At 56.1% G+C, this 18,508-nt stretch overlaps 1 protein-coding gene across 1 annotated transcript in view; it reads left to right on the top strand.

Annotated features, from left to right (window-relative positions):
* Positions 1–4,168: 4,168 nt before the first annotated feature.
* Positions 4,169–18,508, top strand: part of TLN1 (talin 1) — a 29,383-nt gene continuing 15,043 nt past the window's right edge. The window contains exons 1-25 of the mRNA XM_010077153.1: positions 4,169–4,326; positions 6,565–6,662; positions 6,898–7,027; positions 7,262–7,414; positions 7,720–7,862; positions 8,243–8,370; positions 8,837–8,897; positions 9,193–9,297; positions 9,623–9,778; positions 10,017–10,118; positions 10,344–10,420; positions 10,602–10,782; positions 11,370–11,483; positions 11,818–11,926; positions 12,405–12,598; positions 12,716–12,814; positions 15,397–15,564; positions 15,848–16,142; positions 16,232–16,398; positions 16,768–16,896; positions 17,230–17,343; positions 17,564–17,677; positions 17,835–17,969; positions 18,124–18,243; positions 18,362–18,464. Of these exons, the coding sequence (XP_010075455.1) occupies positions 4,197–4,326; positions 6,565–6,662; positions 6,898–7,027; positions 7,262–7,414; positions 7,720–7,862; positions 8,243–8,370; positions 8,837–8,897; positions 9,193–9,297; positions 9,623–9,778; positions 10,017–10,118; positions 10,344–10,420; positions 10,602–10,782; positions 11,370–11,483; positions 11,818–11,926; positions 12,405–12,598; positions 12,716–12,814; positions 15,397–15,564; positions 15,848–16,142; positions 16,232–16,398; positions 16,768–16,896; positions 17,230–17,343; positions 17,564–17,677; positions 17,835–17,969; positions 18,124–18,243; positions 18,362–18,464 (3,325 nt within the window). The 5' untranslated portion in view covers positions 4,169–4,196. The remainder of the gene's footprint in view (positions 4,327–6,564; positions 6,663–6,897; positions 7,028–7,261; positions 7,415–7,719; positions 7,863–8,242; positions 8,371–8,836; positions 8,898–9,192; positions 9,298–9,622; positions 9,779–10,016; positions 10,119–10,343; positions 10,421–10,601; positions 10,783–11,369; positions 11,484–11,817; positions 11,927–12,404; positions 12,599–12,715; positions 12,815–15,396; positions 15,565–15,847; positions 16,143–16,231; positions 16,399–16,767; positions 16,897–17,229; positions 17,344–17,563; positions 17,678–17,834; positions 17,970–18,123; positions 18,244–18,361; positions 18,465–18,508) is intronic.

An 18,508-nucleotide genomic window follows, 5' to 3' on the forward strand; every position in this document is an offset into this window, starting at 1 on the left:
CCTGCCTTGGGGGTGGGCAGCCCAGGGGTGCCCCCCCACCTTCAGAGGTGAGGGGATGCCTAGCAGGAGCGGGCAGGCCTGGGGATGTGTGGGAAACACCAGCAGTTCGTGGCCAGAGCTGCTTCACCTCAGCATGGGTGAGCGTGCAGGCAGGCTGCGATCCACCAGCCCTGCTGCCTGTCACTTGCCCGTTTCCCATGCCAAGCAGGCTGCCCTCCCTGTGGGGACAAGAGGATGCTCCTGCCCCAGCTGTGAGTGACAGCCAACTGGTCACAGGGGTGCCATGGGGCTGGGGTAGGGCTCGCCGGCCGTTCACGCTCCACAGCAGCAAGCTTCCTCAGCTGGAAAAAGCCATTTTCCTGTCTGATGAGGACGCGCAGCTGGGAAAGAGGAACCAGGCTGAATCTGCTCGGCAGCATGCGGCACTGTCACCGGCTGGGGCTGCCAGCTCAGCCTTCCCGTTGGCCCAGGGCGGAGCCACCCATGCCACTAGTGCCTGCCGTGGCTGTGTATACTGGTCCTGTACTGGAGAACCTGGCCAGAGCCGGGTCCAGCTTCTTACTGTGTTAATTTTTGACCCAGTTCATTGTGCTGTTGTGCAGACATCAGTGTACCAGCAAAGCCACCGCTGTCGGGCATCGCGGTGGCCTGGTACCTGCCTGGCTGTGCTGAGGGTTGCGCTGCCTGGGCTGGCAGCCCCTGTGCTTGTGGAAAACCGGGGAAAACCGGGGCAGTGGGGCGGTTTGCAGCTGATTAAGCTTCCTGCAGCCAGCTCCCAGCACGGGGTGGTCCAGAGCAGGGCCTTTCCCAAGTGAAATTTGGCATTGCCAAAAAAACAAAAAAAGAAGCCAAACACCCCCCCCCCAAAAAAAAACCCAAACAAACAAAACCCCCAAACCTCATCTGGAGTCTTCCTTAGAAAAGGCATTTGAAGATTTGCAGCTTGTTCTAGAAACTCACTATGAGCATGGCAGCAGGCTACTATAGACTTTTTTTATTTTTTTTAAACATATAAAACCTCTGTAACTGTGGCAGCACTAAACTCAGCCGATACAAATATAGCAGTTACGTCACGTGATGGAAAACTTGCTCTCAGTGGTGCCGGCAATGACGTGGTGGTTCCACAGCCCGGCATGGTGCTGCCCCTGCCTCTGAACAGAGCCCTGAGCCCAGAGACCCCCACCACCGCAATGGTTTTCCTCACCTAGCGCGGGGTGAACTGGAGGCAGCCAGCATGGCTCCCAGGGGCGTGGCACCCCATCACAAACCCCCCTCCACTCGTTTTGCAGTGGGCTCAGGAGCGTGCTCGTGGCTCTGAAGGGTTGCATGCAGCTTGCCATAAAATGCAGAAGTGTGGTAATCTGGCTGCTGCCTGGCCAGCCCGCTGCTCCAGTGCCTTATCTGCCTTTGCATACTGACAACCGATTGAGAACGGGTTTGCTTGCTCTGGAGGCAAGCCAATGCAGAAATTCGGTGTGTGTTCATCAAGACTTGGTTTGCTTGGGTTTTTTTTTCCTTCCAGAGGGACAGCTTGAATTTCGCTGTCGTTTTCCTTTGTTTTCCTGGTTTGCAGCACCAGGGTCCCACGGTGTCTCATCCCTTATGTCTAGTCCAGCTCTTCCTATCCCACACTGTACCTGGAAAGCAGAGATCCATGGAGGCTGAGTCCTGTCTTGGTGCCCTTGCAGGAGGAAGCAAATTTGCAAACCCTGTGTGATTAATTGCTATGTTTGCTGACAAATCTTTCCAGGGTTTCAGGAGTTGCACTTCTTATGCAGCAGAGAGCATTTCAGCTTTACACATTGATGTCAGCAATTAATGTGTTGGAGCCTGAACTGTTTTTGTAGAATATGGGAACTAAAATGAACTATCTCCCTTTCCTTTGAGGGCTTCCTAGATGTCAGAACTAACTTCCCTGCTGAGCTCTCTTGTTTTAGTAAGAGTAGGAGGTCTTGAGTAGTCATCCTTCTCTGGGGTCTTGGAAAGCACAGTGACCCCTGTGAGGGGTGTGCTAAGGGCTGCCTCCAGCACAGCAGCTGATGGGGTAGCTTTGGGAGGGCAAGAGGAGGCTGCAGAAATGGCTGGGCTCCTCTCGGTTCCTCTGCCGTCCAGCGTCCTCCTCTCCCTTTCCTCCGTGGTCTCTGACCTTCTCCTGGCAGCGGTATGTTCTCCTTTTCCTGTGGAGGAACAGAAAGCAGCTTTATACTCAAGAATATTGTTAGATGTAGAGAAGATGGCCTGGTGACCACAGCAGCCCGCCTTGCATATGGAGTATTCAGAAAGCCCTTTCCACAGCAGGGTGTTCCTCATCCCTTCAGCCCCACAGTTTTGCTGGTGCTTCCGGATGGATGCCAATGGCACAGGCAGGCACCTCCGCCACCTCCTTCCTGCTGCGACTGGGCTCCCTCACCCTGGACCCGAAATGCATTTCATTCCTCGTCAGCAAAGCCAGTGAGGGCCCTGGGCCTCTGCAGAAACATTGCCGAACAGCTCAGGAATGCAGAGCTGGAGCTGCTCCATGTGCTGGCGGAGGCGGCATACTCCTCCAGCCCTGCCTCCCTCCCCGCAACACCAACACGGCTTTATGGCTCTGCAGGGGCAGGACCTCTGCCCCCTCACTTGCTCCTGGCCAAAATCGGATGTAGGAGCTTTGTATCCATCGCAGATCCTGTTCTTAGCCCGCTCAGGTCTGTGGTTGGGAGCAGCCCTTACCAGTATACCTTCTTCTGCGGGGCACTGGAGCTGGCAGCACCCAGTGGGGATGCACAGGCTCACCATGTGCCACTGTGGTGCATGGCAGGTGAGGGAGGCTGCCAGCAGACCTTGCCCAGGGCTCTTCTGGAGCCAGGCTGAGGATGCACGTGGCCAGCAACCTTTCCCTGACAGCCATAATAGGAGTTCTGTTAGGAGAAAATCAATATAGAAGAGAACAAGCAGATAACAGTGCACCCTGCCAGTGCTTTTGCATTCTCCCACCAGCTGAGGTTTAAGGACAAGGCAGCCAGGTTTAAGGCGGAGCAGAGGACTCCTTCCCCACGAGCAGGCTTTTGGAGAGAGGAAAAGGGTTGTCAGTGCTGGAGAGTTCCAGGTTGGGGCCAGCTGGGGACCAGGGGTGCTGAGAAGGATGCGGCACAGGGACCTCATGGGGCGCAGCAACTTGGGAAAGCACTGAAAGCTTCTGCACAGTGGCTAAACCCAAAGGAGTGGGCTCTACAAGCTGCAGCAGGCGAGCAACGAGGCTTGTTTACAGTCTCCTTTTACTTTCGTCATTTATTTCTGACTATTCTCTGCTGTAGGAATATGACCATTTTAATTAAGTATTATTAAACCTGATGTGTCAGAGCCCGGTTAAGAAGTGCTTGCTCTGAAGCAGATCTACACAGTCTTTCAACCTTGAAGCTGATCCTTTGAGCTGCATGCAGCTTGAAGCCTCTTGCAGGTGGTGTGGTGTTACTCTAACGTGCCCTTGCAGCAAAGATTCAGTGGCTGGTCCCTTGCCTTCCTGCACATCATCCTGCGCGCAGGTTTCTTGGCCCGGGCTTGTGCAGCAGCTGCTGCCATAGACCCCCATCTATGAGCGCTCACTCGATGTGAGTGGTGCTTTACTCAGGCAGTTATTTCAATGGGCTAGTTCAGTGCCTGGCGCCCTTATCTCGCCTCCCCGAGTGGCTCCAGGCTTTTCCGTCCCTCCGTGTCTGTCTGTGCTCAGGCTGCCGGCTCAGCACCGTCCACTGGCGACATGGTGGGCCCTGATAGCCAGGGCAGGGCCTTGCCAGCTTCAGGTCAAAGCTTGGTTTTCCTCTTGTGGCTTCTGTGTCATGACAGGTTTAATTATAACCCATCTGTCGTGCTATCCCAGCTTATCTTGCGTGCTCCCACTTGCTTCCTCCTTGCTGGCAGCATCTCCACTGGGTTACCAGCTACTGTTGCTCTGGTGGGTGAGCAGACTTTGGGACCTTGTGACGAGGAGACAAGGGTCCCAACGTTGGCCAGAGAACCTGGTGTCAGCACAGGGCTGGAAAGTGGGACCCCCTTGCAAGCTCACCAGCCCAGGGTGCAGCCCTTGCTTGCTGCTAGAAGCTGGGTTCCAATTTTTGGGAAGTAGACGCTGTGCACCAGAGGGGCCAGCAGTCAGAGCTAAACCATCTGTCTCTTCCAGCCCGTGACGCAGGAGTGGGGACAGCCCAGCCGCCACCATGGTTGCCCTCTCGCTGAAAATCAGCATTGGCAATGTGGTGAAGACGATGCAGTTCGAGCCTTCCACCATGGTGTATGACGCCTGCCGAATGATCCGTGAGCGGGTGCCCGAGGCCCAGATGGGACAGCGTAAGTCCACAATCAGGCTGGCTTCCATGCCAGGGCCACCCCTGCTTAGCTCCTGGCATTTCATCTGTCTCCCTTTCCTCTCCTGTCTCTGTGCCTATCTGGGCTTTCCCAGAGCAGTGGGAGGGTGGGAGCAGCAAGGTCTAAGCCTTCCTGCCCAGCTAAGGTGAGGTGCTGAGCTGAGGCTCACTCCTCAACACCCCAGAAGAAATTTGGGGGTTGGAAGGCAGGAAACCACATTTGGAAGTACTTGTTAAGCTCTTTGAGCGTGCTGCCCTTTCTGTCTCTGCTGCTCTTCTGCTTGCATCTGTCACCACCAGCCAGGACTAGGTGGGTTTAAATGGTTGCAAGGGTCGTCATAGTGAGCATTAACAAACCATACAAGTTAATTTTTCCTTTCTTAAGGAACATACAGTCCTCCATCTGATCTGTCCCCTACTGGCAGCTCTCTGCCAGACCCATGCTGGTGCTCCATTACCTTGCTAAGCCTTCTCCGCTCTAATATCTCCCTGCTGCCACCAGGCTCAAAATTAAGCTTATGGCTCATGAGCTCATGATGTGACTCACACCCATGCGGACGTGGCCTGTCCCCAGCCTGGATGGGGGGGGCTTGAGCACTGGGACATCATCTCGGGGGCCCTCCTGGGTCCCTGCCGCCTCTGAAAGCAGCTGTGCCACAAGGGAGAGGCAGCAAACAGGAGGTCAGGAGTCGTGGGAAGAGGAGGGGGAGTGCGGTGACATCTGGAAGCAGCAAATTCCTCGAGGATGAAAGGAAATGCCTTCTTGCGCTGTGCCCGGCCAGCCAGCAGTCCAGCGGACCATGGGTTTCAGTTTCAGAGAGGGGCTGGATGTTTATGTCGACTCGGGGCTGTCTGTAGCCGTGTTGGAGGGAACATTGCATTTCCTGCTCCTGGGCGTGAGCCAGCCTGCTTATAAAAAAAAAAGGCAAGGGGAAAGCCTTAAAGGGAACTGCTTATTCCCGAGTTCCTTTTCAGTTGCTCACAGCTTTTCTTTTCCTATCAGTTCCTATGCAGCTTTTGTTTCTCTTTGCTTTCCTCACCCAGTGGCATACGGGGGTCCCTTTTTGAGCTACCCTGTTTTTTTGTCATCTTTGGGCTGGCAGAACTCCGGTGTAGGTTTCCAACTCTGCTTTGCTCTGTCTCGGGAGGCACCTCTCCCTGCCCAAGTTATGGATCTGGGGCAAGCTGCTCAGTTTTCAGTGCTTTAGAGTTATCCTCTTGGAATTTGCTTTGAAAATAGTTTGGGGTTTTTTTTAATTTAAAAATAAAATGTCAAGCCTCCATGATTTTTCTGCTCCTTGTCTAGTAGTATCCTAACAGCAGTGTTAGCCAGGCAGGAGTGGGGCGGCTTAGGAATTTGTCCCTCCCCGCAGAGAGCTGCCAACGAGATGACTCGTTATAAACTCAGAAGTCAGCCAAGACAGCCTGCGGCGTAGGGTTGTTGGAAGGGTGGAGAAGGACCTTGCCCAGGGCAAAGCCAGGCATGGTGCTGGCCTCTTGTAGCATGAAAACAGGGCTATCCCTGTGGGTCCAAGCTGGGTTGCCACTGTCTGGCATCCAGCACCAGCACTTTCCCTGGGTACCCCAGCCCTGAGGCAGCCGGATTTGGTGAACAGCACTTACTCACCACCTGTAAGACTGTGTAAGCCTTGATCCCATCCTTCAGGCTCCTCCTCCCCAAATGGAGTAGTCACAGCTCCTTCAGTCCCTCATACCAAGGCTCCATCATTATAGTAGCCTCTCTCTGTATCTTTTCAAACTCTGCTGTGTCCTTCTGGGGAGGTGCAGACCACGCCACCACAGAATACTCAAAGTGTGGATGTGCCTAGGTTTTGTAGACCAGTTCCCAGTACCCTTCCTGGTGATACCCAGCATTTTACTACCTTGTTCTGGCTGCTACTACACATTGCACTGAAGATTTCAGAGGGCTGTCAACCACAACTCGAAGCTTTTCCTTCTGTTGTGTCTGTCAGTTCCAAGTTCAGCATTACGTAGGCATACTTCAGATGATTTTTTCCGTAGATAACTATGGTAAAACATGTACTTCGAAGCTTGCTTGTCAGCTTTTTGCCTGCTTGTTAGGTTTAGCCTCCAGCATTTACAGTGCTGCTGTGCTTCACGGATTGGGCTGTGCCAATGTACATCCCTGGGTGCAGGCTAGCATCTTTGTGGTCCTGTCCTGCTCAGGATTACCCTGGCAGAGACTTTTGCTGTTTTTCAGCCAATGATTTTGGGCTGTTCCTCTCGGATGAAGACCCAAAGAAAGGGATATGGCTGGAGGCTGGGAAGGCTCTGGACTACTACATGCTTCGCAATGGGGTAAGCATCTATCGCAGATCCTTCCAGCTGGTACCCACCTTGGCTCTGCGGTTGGGTCGTGCCCATGGTGTGGAGGTTGTGTGGGTGCCTGCCCTGCTGCCTTGCATTGGGCCTCACAGCACCCTGCGTCCCCCACACAACTGCACTGGGGAGAGGGAGCTGTCAGCGTGATGGTGGGATGCAGGCACCCTGCTCCGGTGCTACTTCTGGGAGCTGTGCTCTGCTGTGTCTGCAGGACACCATGGAGTACAAGAAGAAGCAGAGGCCCCTGAAGATCCGCATGCTGGATGGGACAGTGAAAACAGTGATGGTGGATGACTCCAAAACCGTCACGGACATGCTCATGACAATCTGTGCCCGGATTGGTGAGAGGAGGGGGTAGCAACAGGTGGAAGGAAGGGAGCTGGGGAGAGATGGCAGCATCTGATGGGAGTACTGGAGGAACAGCAGTAGCTCTGGGGTGGATGGCCTGGCAGTGGGGATGTCTGAGGGCTGTGTGTGACACTGGGGAGGGGACACTGTTCTGCACCTTTCCGTCTCTCCAGGCTCTGTATTTTGTAGCAACATCATGCTGAGCTTGGTCCTCTGCTCTCCTGCAGGCATCACCAACTATGATGAGTACTCACTTGTTCGGGAGATTATGGAAGAGAAGAAGGAGGAGGTTACTGGCACCCTCAAGAAAGATAAGACCTTGCTACGAGATGAGAAGAAGATGGAGAAGCTCAAGCAGAAATTGCACACGGATGATGAGTGTATGTGCCTGCACGTGCTGGGGACAGGGTCAGCCCATGCCAAGGGCTGTGGGGAGGGGAACAGGGACCCCTGCAAGGGGAAGACCAAATGCAAGGGAGCGGAGGTGACACTGGAGAGGACTGTGACAAGGGGACATGTGCCTATGCTCCCTGGAGTGTCTCCTGCTGGGAGGCCCAGGGCAGAGGGGTGAGAGCCGGGATGCATCAGATGGACATCCATTTTGTGTTCCATGTGAGCAGCCCCAGGGCTGGGACTGACCCTGCCTGGTTGCCCATCCCTGCTCACACCCTGGCATTGCCTGCAGTGAATTGGCTGGACCATGGCCGGACCCTGCGCGAGCAAGGCATTGACGACAACGAAACGCTGCTGCTGCGGCGCAAGTTCTTCTACTCCGACCAGAACGTGGACTCGCGAGATCCTGTGCAGCTCAACCTGCTCTATGTGCAGGTACAGCTCCCCAGAGCGCCTAGCTCTGCTGCCCTGTGCCAGCCCCCTGCCAGGGCTGGTGGCTGAGGGTTTTGGCCAGGAGCCATCACAGGGGCACTCCAGGATGCCCAGTTATCTCCTGCATGCTCTGGAGCTCCCCAGGGGATCCTGTGTCTCCTCTACCTGGTAGGAATGAACCATCCTGAAATCCTGCTGCTGTTCCTCTCCCAGGCATGATGATGGGCCCTGTAGGAGACAGCCTGCCCCTAGATCCTCCTCTTTTTCAGGGCCGCTTCTTTTCTGTCTGGAAAACAGGTCCTGCCCGATGTGGAAGGGAGCAGTGGCAGTGGCAGGGCTGTGTGGCTGCCAAGCCCACAGTGGTGTCTTCTCTTCCCACACAGGCTCGTGACGACATCCTGAACGGTTCCCACCCTGTCTCCTTTGACAAAGCCTGCGAGTTTGCTGGCTACCAGTGTCAGATCCAGTTCGGGCCACACAATGAGCAGAAACACAAGCCGGGATTTCTGGAGTGAGTGTACCGGAGACTCCCAGGTGGCTCAAGCAGCTTGGCAGCCCCCAGCAGTGTGCCAGCACACAGGGCTTGGGGACACAGATATCTCTGGAGGGACCTCTCTCCTCACTGAAGCACAGTGCCCAAGCATGGAGGTCTGTGCTGGCTGCAAGGAGTCCTAGCACCCCATCTTGTTCTCTCTGGCACCCCCCGGGGACAAGCAGCCAGCTCTGATAGGAGGACCCCAGGCCACTATATAGGTTCCCCTGATGCTACACAAGGAGCTGTGTCCTCAGCACCTCCACCCCACTGTCAGCAAGGCAGCTCCCGAGGCAGCTTTCATTACACATCCTTCCTGCTCTCAAAAACTCCCAGCCCGTGCCCTGACAGGGGTTTGTCCGAGGCTCTGTGTTGGGCCTCTTTGTAGGGCATGACAAGGCTTCGGGCTCTGCTGCTAACAGCTGGCTTGGCTGTCTCTTGGCAGACTCAAGGATTTCCTGCCCAAGGAGTACATCAAGCAGAAAGGGGAGCGCAAGATCTTCATGGTACGTGCAGGGGGGATGTTAAGACCTGGGCTTCTTCTTCCTCCTTGCCAAAGGTTGAGGCTGCTCTTTTCCCTGGAGGCAACACATAGTGGCTTGGTAGGTGTAGAAATAGGAGGAGGAAGCTATAGGTGGGCAGACAAGGCAGCTTCTGAGGTCCCAAAGGTCAGAGGGAAGCTGTAGCAGGGGTAGGGAATACTGGTGGGGCAGTGAGAGCCTGGAAAGGCTGTGACAGGGCAATGGTGGCACAGCCAGGAGACCGTCGTGCTAGCGTGATGTTCTCTCTTTGCTGTTGCAGGCCCACAAAAACTGTGGGAACATGAGTGAGATTGAGGCCAAAGTTCGCTACGTGAAACTTGCACGTTCACTCAAGACCTATGGGGTCTCTTTCTTCCTGGTCAAGGTAAAGCAGCAGCTCCCCTGGTCAAAATTCCCTTTACTCCAGCATCTCTCCATCTGTTGTGTCTCCATCCAGCTGCTACCCCTCAACCCATATTGGTCTGGTTTTCACTGCATCCCTGCTGTCCACCTGTCCTTCTTGCCTTCCCATGTCCACTGCCTTCCCATGTCTTGCTTTTCTTCTGTCTTTTTCAAGCCCTGTGTCATGGTTGTCACCATGTGAAAGTTTGGCCTTGGGAGTGTTTGGTAGCTAAGGGAGGCTGTAAAGGTCTCTGCCTGGATGGATCCATCGTGAGGGCAGCCCACAACCCTTCTTTTGTGGCCTGCAGGAGAAGATGAAGGGGAAGAACAAGCTGGTGCCACGGCTGCTGGGGATCACCAAGGAGTGTGTGATGCGTGTGGACGAGAAGACCAAGGAAGTGATTCAGGAGTGGAGCCTGACCAACATCAAGCGCTGGGCAGCCTCACCCAAGAGCTTCACCCTGGTAGGGACCAACCCTGGTCCTCTACCCCCCCTTCCCGGCAGTGCCTCTGCAGGGGGCTGCTCTCATGCCAACCTGTCTCTGGGGTATTGCCCGGTGGTGGGACAACCTTGCCTTCCTCTGGTGCCTCTCCTGTCTGTGGGTTCAGAGTCCAGCACTTGGGTGCTTAGCGCATACCAGAGGGGCTCAGGGTGGCCACCAGTGCTCTGCTCTGGTGCTACCCTGTGCCCTGCTTTTGCAGGATTTTGGAGATTACCAGGATGGTTACTACTCAGTGCAGACGACGGAGGGGGAGCAGATCGCCCAGCTGATTGCCGGCTATATCGACATCATCCTCAAAAAGGTGAGGCTGTGCTGAAAAGAGTGCCGATAATCGGCTCCTCTCCAGAGAGGAGTGCAGGGTGCCCATTCCAGGTGCCTCCAGACAGACATTGGCACACGGTGCTGCTGGGGGTGCTGGAGATGGGGCAGGGGGACCCTGTTGCCCTGGTATGGTACCTGGGCTGCAGGAGGAGGGGAAGGCTGTGAGATGTGTCCTGGCTTACATGTTTTCTCTTTCCCACCACAGAAAAAGAGCAAAGACCACTTTGGACTGGAGGGGGATGAGGAGTCCACCATGCTGGAAGACTCCGTTTCTCCAAAGAAGTAAGTCCTCCAGAAGCAAGTTAGCTGCTAAGCAGAACTTGAGTGGAGAGCGGGCTTCAGCCAAGCTTGCAGCACAGTGTGTCTGGAGGAAGTGCTGCCAGTCCTTCAGCAGAAGCACTTCTGCACGGCTTGGTGGAGATGCCATGGGCATCCCTTGACCCGGTATTTCTCCCCATTTCAGGTCGACCGTCTTGCAGCAGCAGTTTAACCGTGTAGGCAAGGCGGAGCTGGGCTCAGTGGCTCTGCCAGCCATCATGCGGACAGGGGCTGGAGGGCCAGAAAACTTCCAGGTGGGCACAATGCCGCAGCCTCAGCTGCAAATCACCAGTGGCCAGATGCACCGAGGGCACATGCCTCCCCTGGTAAGCTCTTCCTGCGCACACCGTAGGGCACAAACTCTGAAAGGTGCCCATCAGGCTTGTGTAGACCCATCCATTTGGGTCCACAGCCAGGCGTTGGCTGGCTGTGAAGAGCAGGGGCTCTGTGCCGCTGGCCTCGTGTGCTTGCTGACCTGGCTGAGCTGGCATCCTCACGCACCTGCTCTGCAAACTTGAGCTACACCCTGGCATTTTCCCCTGGCTGGCACACGCAGCCTCTCCTTCAGGCTGAGCTGCCCTGAGCTGCTGTGCCCGGCCAGCCCCACCAGTGCTGTGGTTTGCAGCAGAGCCCTGTGCCTGGCTTTGATGTCCCCCACATCCTCTATAGCTGGAGAAATGCTTGGAAAAGGCCACAAGCAGACTGTTCTTTGGCCCCACTCAGCCTGCTGTGGGGCTTGCTGTAAAAGCCTTGTGAGGTCCCACTGCATAGTGCACCCCGCTTTGTGGAGGCGCTTACCTAGAACACTGTCACCAACAGCATGTTACACCATGTTTCAGGGGGGTGTGCGAGCCAAATATTTGAGCCTAGATTTCAGGCCCCTGGCATACCTCAAACTGTCCCTGTGTTGCAGACTTCAGCCCAGCAAGCCCTGACCGGCACCATCAACTCCAGCATGCAGGCTGTGCATGCAGCCCAGGCCACACTGGACGACTTTGAGACCTTGCCACCCCTCGGGCAGGATGCTGTGAGTGTCGGGTGAAGACGGGGTGCCTTGGGGGACCTCAGTGGAGGCTGTTGGCTGGGCTGGGTGAGGCTGGCCGCATTCCCAGGAGAGAATTCAGCAGCTCCTGGGAATATCCGCTGCCTGCAAAGAAGTGGAATTGTATCTGACTCTGAGGGCAGCAGTGGAGGGGACACTTGGTCATGTTACTTGGTCAGGATGGACTGGGGAGTTTTGGGTGGTCACAGCTATTCCTTCTTTCTTCCTTGTCTCCTCTTTCCTTCGTTTCTCTGTGTGAGCACGGTGAACTACCCACCACCTCCACCACAATCTCCTGATCCTGTTCTTCCAATTTCAGGCATCCAAAGCTTGGCGCAAAAATAAGATGGATGAGTCGAAGCATGAGATCCACTCCCAAGTGGATGCTATCACTGCTGGCACAGCCTCGGTGGTCAACCTCACTGCAGGTATGTGGAGTGTTGGAGAAGAGGGATGCCCCATCTCTGCAGAGGGCTTGATCTCTCTTGTCTGGCTGAAGACTGCAGGTCCTGCCCTCCATCAGGGACTGGAGGAGCCTGCCTGCCCGAGCTAGAGCTATGTCAGCTGCAACTGCTTGTAGAGCTGGCCGTGCCCCCCTACAGCTTGCCCTGCCTTTAGATCCCTGCCTGTGCCTAGCCCAGTCCTTTTGGTCTTTGGCTGACCAGCCATCCTCTGGACCAGAAGCATGTTGTCCAGTCCCTGCCATACCTCTAGGCACGGTGCAGCTCTCTTTCCCCAGGCTCTCCTGCCCAAACTCAGCTGATGTGACCACCTTTCAGGCTTAGGGGCCAGAGGGTCACTCTCCCTGCTCCCAGGAAGGAGAACCACATCAGCAACAGGCGTGGGGATGCTCTTGGAGCATCACTTGAAGCCCATCCCATTCTGACTTGTCTTCTCCCTGTGCAGGGGATCCAGCGGACACAGACTACACTGCCGTGGGCTGCGCCGTCACCACCATCTCTTCCAACCTGACGGAGATGTCCAAGGGCGTGAAGCTGCTGGCTGCGCTGATGGAGGACGAGGGAGGGAACGGGCGGCAGCTTCTGCAGGCAGCCAAGATCTCGGACCTGCTGAAGACAGCACAGCCTGCCAGTGCTGAGGTGGGGGGCAGGAAGGGTTGTGGGGCTGAGAGGAGGGTGGAAGCGAAGGGGAACCATCAGGTGAGTTTTTAGGGCTTGGTCATAAATTCAGTGTTGCTCTTTCCTCATTCCTCACAGCCTCGCCAGAATCTCCTGCAGGCTGCCGGCCTCGTGGGCCAGACCAGTGGGGAGCTGCTGCAGCAGATTGGGGAGAGTGACACCGACCCCCGGTTCCAGGTGAGTGCCCTGGCAACACCCAGGGACATCCAGTCCCTAAAACCATCAGCCTTTGCACACAACTGGCAGGAGGGCTCTGGGCCGGAGTTTGTCCGGTGCCCAGAAGTGACTTTGCTGAGGAAGGAGACAGGCCATTGCCCATCTCTGTCCCTAGAGCCTCTGTGATATAACACCTTTTATCTTGTGGATTCCTGTGTAGATCCCAGAAAGCCGGCGTGCTTGGATCCTGCCTGCCTCTGACCCAAAGACGGTAAAAGGGGGCTGTAGGCATGGCTTGGTGGTCCTTGCCCTCTCCGATGTGAGGGGTGCTCCTCTGGGGACAATCAACTGAACTTTTTGGAGAAGGGCTCTTGTCAAAAATCTGCTTTTCTGGTGGTCAGCTCTCAGAAGTCCATGCACTCGGGTCGCTGCTCAGGCAAGTGCTGCCTCAGGAGTCCTCCCTTGCAGCTGCCTCAGCTCCTGCCTGCCACTCCTTACCTGTAGGAGCTGCCTCTCTGCCCCTGTCAGAGAACCAGGGTGGCTGGGGCCTCATGGGATGTTTTATTTTGGCTGAACTGACTTCCAGCCAGCTTGCTTTCCCATGCCTGCTCCTTCCAGCCCAAGGGAGGTAGCACACCGTGCTGTGGAGAAGGAGCCAGCCGTAGTATAGAGCAAAACAGACTCCAGAAAGAAGGAGTTTCTGTTCATGGTGGTCACACAGCCTCAACACGAGCAGAAAAGCCTGGACAGATAACCAAGGGGAGCAGAAAAGCTAGCATCAGGGCAGGAAGCCATACTTGGCCAGGCAGCAGTGCCAGGACAGAGCAGCCAGAAAGGGTGGATTTGGGACCTGAAAGACGATTTGCACACATGCAGCGGATTGCTCTGCCTTGCAGCTGCCAGACCCGAGTGTATCTTCTTCCCTCCTTGGGCTCAGATGCAGCAGTCTGGGGACTCTGGAACTGGGTGCATGCTCTCTCTGGTCTCTCCTCCTGTCTGGAAAGGTGGCGGATTGCAGTGGTGGTAGTCTTGACTTGCAGGATGCAAGGGGAGGCTGCAACATTTCTGGACTGGTGGCTGGAGGCTTAGCTGTCACAGGGTGCAGGGCCACTTGCTTTGAGCACGCACACAGCAGGAGGATTGCAAGTGCAGCAAGCAGAGAGCGCTGCCCTGTGTACCAAGGTCTTTGCCTCAAGCATTTGCTGTCTAGCACTGGTGCTGCCAGTTTTCACCAGCAGTGTGCCGTGGGAGCTAATCCTGTTGTCAGCAGTGTGCTGTCATGTCTGATGCCCTGCAGGAAAGCCATTTGCTGTGTGCTCATCGCTGCCTGTTGCATGCTGGCAGGGTGGCCCTGAGCCTTCCCTGCTGCTCCTGGGGGAGAGGAGGCTGGTTGCTGTGTTATACCTCTCCTTTAGCCCTGGGAATGACAGCAGAAGTGTACCCTGTTGCTAACGAGGTACGAAATAGCTGGCATGCCTGCAGTACAGATGGCCACTGTGGCAGCATCTCCTGCTCACCTCTTACTGGTGGGGTGAGCCCATGCAGCTGCTGGTTTGTGCTTGCCATTTGGCCAGAGGGCTTTGTAATTTTTTTGCCATTTGGCTTTGCATGGGGTGGAAAGCCAAGCCGTGTCAGTGGTACCTTGTGGCAATTTGTCACTGTGGTATTGTCGTGGTTTAACCCTAGCTGGCAATAAGCCCCACACAGCCGCTTGTTCACTCCTTCCCTGTGGGATGGGGGAGAGAATCGGAACAGTAAAAGTGAGAAAACTCGTGGGTTGAGATAAAGCCAGTTTAACAGGTAAAGCAAAATCCATGCACACAAGCAAAGCAAAACAAGGCATTCATTCACTACTTCCCATTGGCAGCCATCTCTGGTAAAGCAGGGCTCCATCATGCATAACGGTGACTTCAGAAGACAAATGCCATCACTCTGAACATCCCACCCTTCCTCCTTCCCCCAGCTTTATATGCTGACTATGACATTGTATGGTGTGGAATATCGCTTTAGTGAGCTGGGGTCAGCTGTCCCAGCTGTGTCCCCTCCCAACTTCTTGAGCACCCCCAGACTACTCACTGGTGAGGTGGGGTGAGAAGCAGAAAAGGCCTTGACTGACAGTAAGCACTGCTCAGCAGTAACTAAAACATCTCTGCATTATCACCACTGTTTTTAGCACAAATCCAAAATATAACCCCATGCTAGCTACTATGAAGAAAATTAACTTTATCCCAGACAGACCAGCACAGGTGCAGTTAGGGACTCAGCATGGGCTCTCACCTGGGGAGTGGGCAATGAGCAGGTTGCAGGTGTTGGGATGATGCTGTGTGTTGCCCGAGCTGCTCTAGGTGATGTTGGTGGCAGTGCTGTGGTGCAGGCTGTGGCTCAGGGCCAGGTTACAGCCTCTCTGCCAGCTGTAGCACACAGCAGAGATGGGGTCAAGGTGTTGCCAGCCATTCCAAGTGTTTGGTGCTGACAGTGCTGGGACAGAGTGGATGAAAGGCCCCCGAGAGCTCACATTTCCCCACTGAATATTTCATGAGAGTCCTGCGGACGGTCCTGCCTCCTCCGTGGCTCCTGCACTGACACTCTCTGTCCCTCACCAGGACATGCTCATGCAACTGGCAAAGGCAGTGGCCAGCGCCGCAGCTGCACTTGTGCTCAAAGCAAAGAACGTGGCTCAGAAAACAGAGGACGCCGTGCTGCAGACGCAGGTGATCGCAGCTGCCACACAGTGTGCCCTCTCCACCTCCCAGCTGGTGGCCTGCACCAAGGTAAGCAGCAAGGTTAACCCTTGCCTCGGCGTGGCTGCAAGCATCACCTGGCTGATGGCAGCTCCACAGTGGGGTCAGAAGTGTGCCAGGACCACACGTCCTCAGGCAGAATCTTAGGGGTCTAGCACCAGAAGTACGGGCTGCCTCAGGATGGGGTCCCTGCCACTGTGCCCAAGCACTGAATACCCTCTTTGGAGGAGCAGAAGCTGGGGACAGCTGTCTCTGCACAGCTCTGACAAGGAGCCCACTGCACTGACTGCCTCACCTTTCTCCTCCACTCCAGGTAGTGGCTCCCACAATCAGCTCCCCAGTTTGCCAGGAACAGCTGATCGAGGCTGGCAAGTTGGTGGCCAAGTCAGCAGAGGGCTGCGTGGAGGCCTCCAAGGCAGCCACCAATGATGACCAGCTCCTGAAGCAGGTGGGGGTGGCAGCCACGGCTGTCACCCAGGCTCTGAACGACCTGCTGCAGCACATCAAGCAGCACGCCTTGGGCGGGCAGCCCATCGGGCGCTATGACCAGGCCACTGACACCATCCTCAACGTCACCGAGAACATATTCAGCTCTATGGGTGATGCTGGTGAGAGCAGCTGGTGGCATCCGGTGGATGGGCAGGTATTGGGGAGGCCATGGGACTTGCTAACAGGCCACTCTTCCTTTCTGTCCCAGGGGAAATGGTGCGGCAGGCTCGTATTCTGGCTCAGGCCACCTCTGACCTCGTCAATGCCATCAAAGCTGATGCAGAGGGAGAAACAGACCTGGAGAACTCACGCAAGCTGCTGAGTGCGGCCAAGATCCTGGCCGATGCCACTGCCAAGATGGTGGAAGCTGCGAAGGTCAGTGGCATGGGTGAGGATGGACGCTGGCCTTGGCCCCCAGCTCTATCCAACGCTCTTGGTTCCGTGCTGCAAAGGGGACAAGCAGCCCCTGGGTGGGGGCAGAACTTCACAGAGCAAAGTCTTACACCAGGCTGAGGACTTGTGCAATAGAGTGGGGCTCCTCCTGGAGCTGTGGGTGGTAACAGAGAAGCTGTTAGCTCTTTTGCTGCTGACCTCTCCTGGAGGGGCTTTGGGCATCTCCACCGTAAGTGGCCAGGCTGCTGTGGGGGGACTCCCCGGCATCAGGCTGGAGCACAACCGCTACTGCAGGAGGACAAGGGACCCAGTGTTGCCAGTGAGGTGTGATAGGTTTCCTGCTTTCTTCAGGGAGCCGCAGCCCACCCAGACAGTGAGGAGCAGCAGCAGCGGCTGCGTGAGGCAGCGGAGGGGCTCCGCATGGCGACCAATGCTGCAGCCCAGAATGCCATCAAGAAGAAGCTCGTGCACAAGCTGGAGGTGAGACACCAGGCAAAAGGCTGTGGAGGGCAAGCAGGCATGGTCAGCAAACAAGTCCAGGAGCCCCTGCATCCTGCGCTTTCTAGAAGGATAAAGTCCTTTTTATGTAGAGTGTCCATGCTGCATCCAGCAGAGACCTCCTGGCTGCTCCCTTCCCTTCCTTTGTGCACACCACGTTGTTTTGGGACAACAGACATCAGGGGTGCTGATGATAACTCCAGTGTCACAGGCAGAGGCATGGGAGGAGAAGTTTAGTGGGAGCTGGGCCTCTGTGTGTGATGGAGGGGATTGGGTCAGGCTGCCCTGATGCTAACCCATCCCTCCCTCTGCCAGCATGCAGCCAAGCAAGCTGCCGCCTCCGCCACCCAGACCATCGCTGCTGCACAGCACGCCGCCTCCTCCAACAAGAACCCTGCTGCACAGCAGCAGCTAGTGCAGAGCTGCAAGGTAAGGAAGGGCCCAGGCCTGATTCTGGCATCTCCTGCCCTGCCTGTCCCCATCCCACCTCCCATCAGCCATGCTGGATCTCCATGCTTGGCCACAGTGGGCAGACAGGACCTTGTGATCCTTACACAGCTCCCCCAGGAACTGATCTTTTGGTCACTGGTCCTGGATTAGATCTGTCCCTTTCTGGCCAAGCCTCTCCAGTGAACCTCTTCTCTGGCAGGTGGTGGCAGAGCAGATCCCAATGCTGGTGCAGGGTGTGCGAGGAAGCCAGTCCCAGCCGGACAGCCCCAGCGCCCAGCTGGCTCTCATTGCTGCCAGCCAGAACTTCCTGCAGGTACCCACGCTGCCCGGAGATTCCTGTGCCAGCTCTGGCACGGGCATTACAGCTTTCATACTGTGCCTGGCCCTTCTGAGAAACCTACTGCAGGTGGGCAGCAGAGAAATGCTGTGTGTTTGTTCTCTTCTCATGGCTTTTTCTTTTGGCCCGGCAGCCCGGTGGGAAGATGGTAGCTGCAGCCAAGGCCACTGTTCCCACCATCACAGACCAAGCCTCCGCGATGCAGCTCAGCCAGTGTGCCAAGAACTTGGCCGCCGCTCTGGCCGAGCTCCGCACAGCTGCCCAGAAGGTGAGCCACCCAGAAGGTCCACCCTGCAGCAGGACCCTGCCTGTGCAGAGCAGAGGGGGATGGTGGGGACTGCTCGGTGGTGGGTCACGGTGTCTGCTGCAGCACAATGGGCTTGGCAGTTGCCGTGCTCACCTTCCCTTCTGCCCCATTGCAGGCTCAGGAGGCATGCGGACCCCTGGAGATAGACTCTGCGCTGGGTCTGGTACAGAGCTTGGAGAGAGACTTGCAGGAAGCCAAGGCAGCTGCCCGTGATGGCAAGCTGCCGGGAGAGACGGTGAGGGCATAGAGAAAAGCAGCGTAGGGTGATGCACGCTGGGTGCTTGGGTGGGGGAGCCATGGGGTGGAGGCTGGAGGTGCAGCCCACCAGCATGCCCTTGTTCATCGCTCCGTAGATGGAGAAGTGTGCCCAGGATCTGGGGAACAGCACGAAAGCTGTAAGCTCTGCCATTGCTCACCTCCTGGGAGAGGTGGCCCAGGGCAACGAGAACTACACAGGTACTGGCCTCCACTGGGGCTGGAAGAGGGGAGGGTGCCAGGCC

Source organism: Pterocles gutturalis, unplaced genomic scaffold (genome assembly GCF_000699245.1).
Source record: "Pterocles gutturalis isolate BGI_N339 unplaced genomic scaffold, ASM69924v1 scaffold23928, whole genome shotgun sequence".
Classification (NCBI taxonomy): domain Eukaryota; kingdom Metazoa; phylum Chordata; class Aves; order Pterocliformes; family Pteroclidae; genus Pterocles; species Pterocles gutturalis.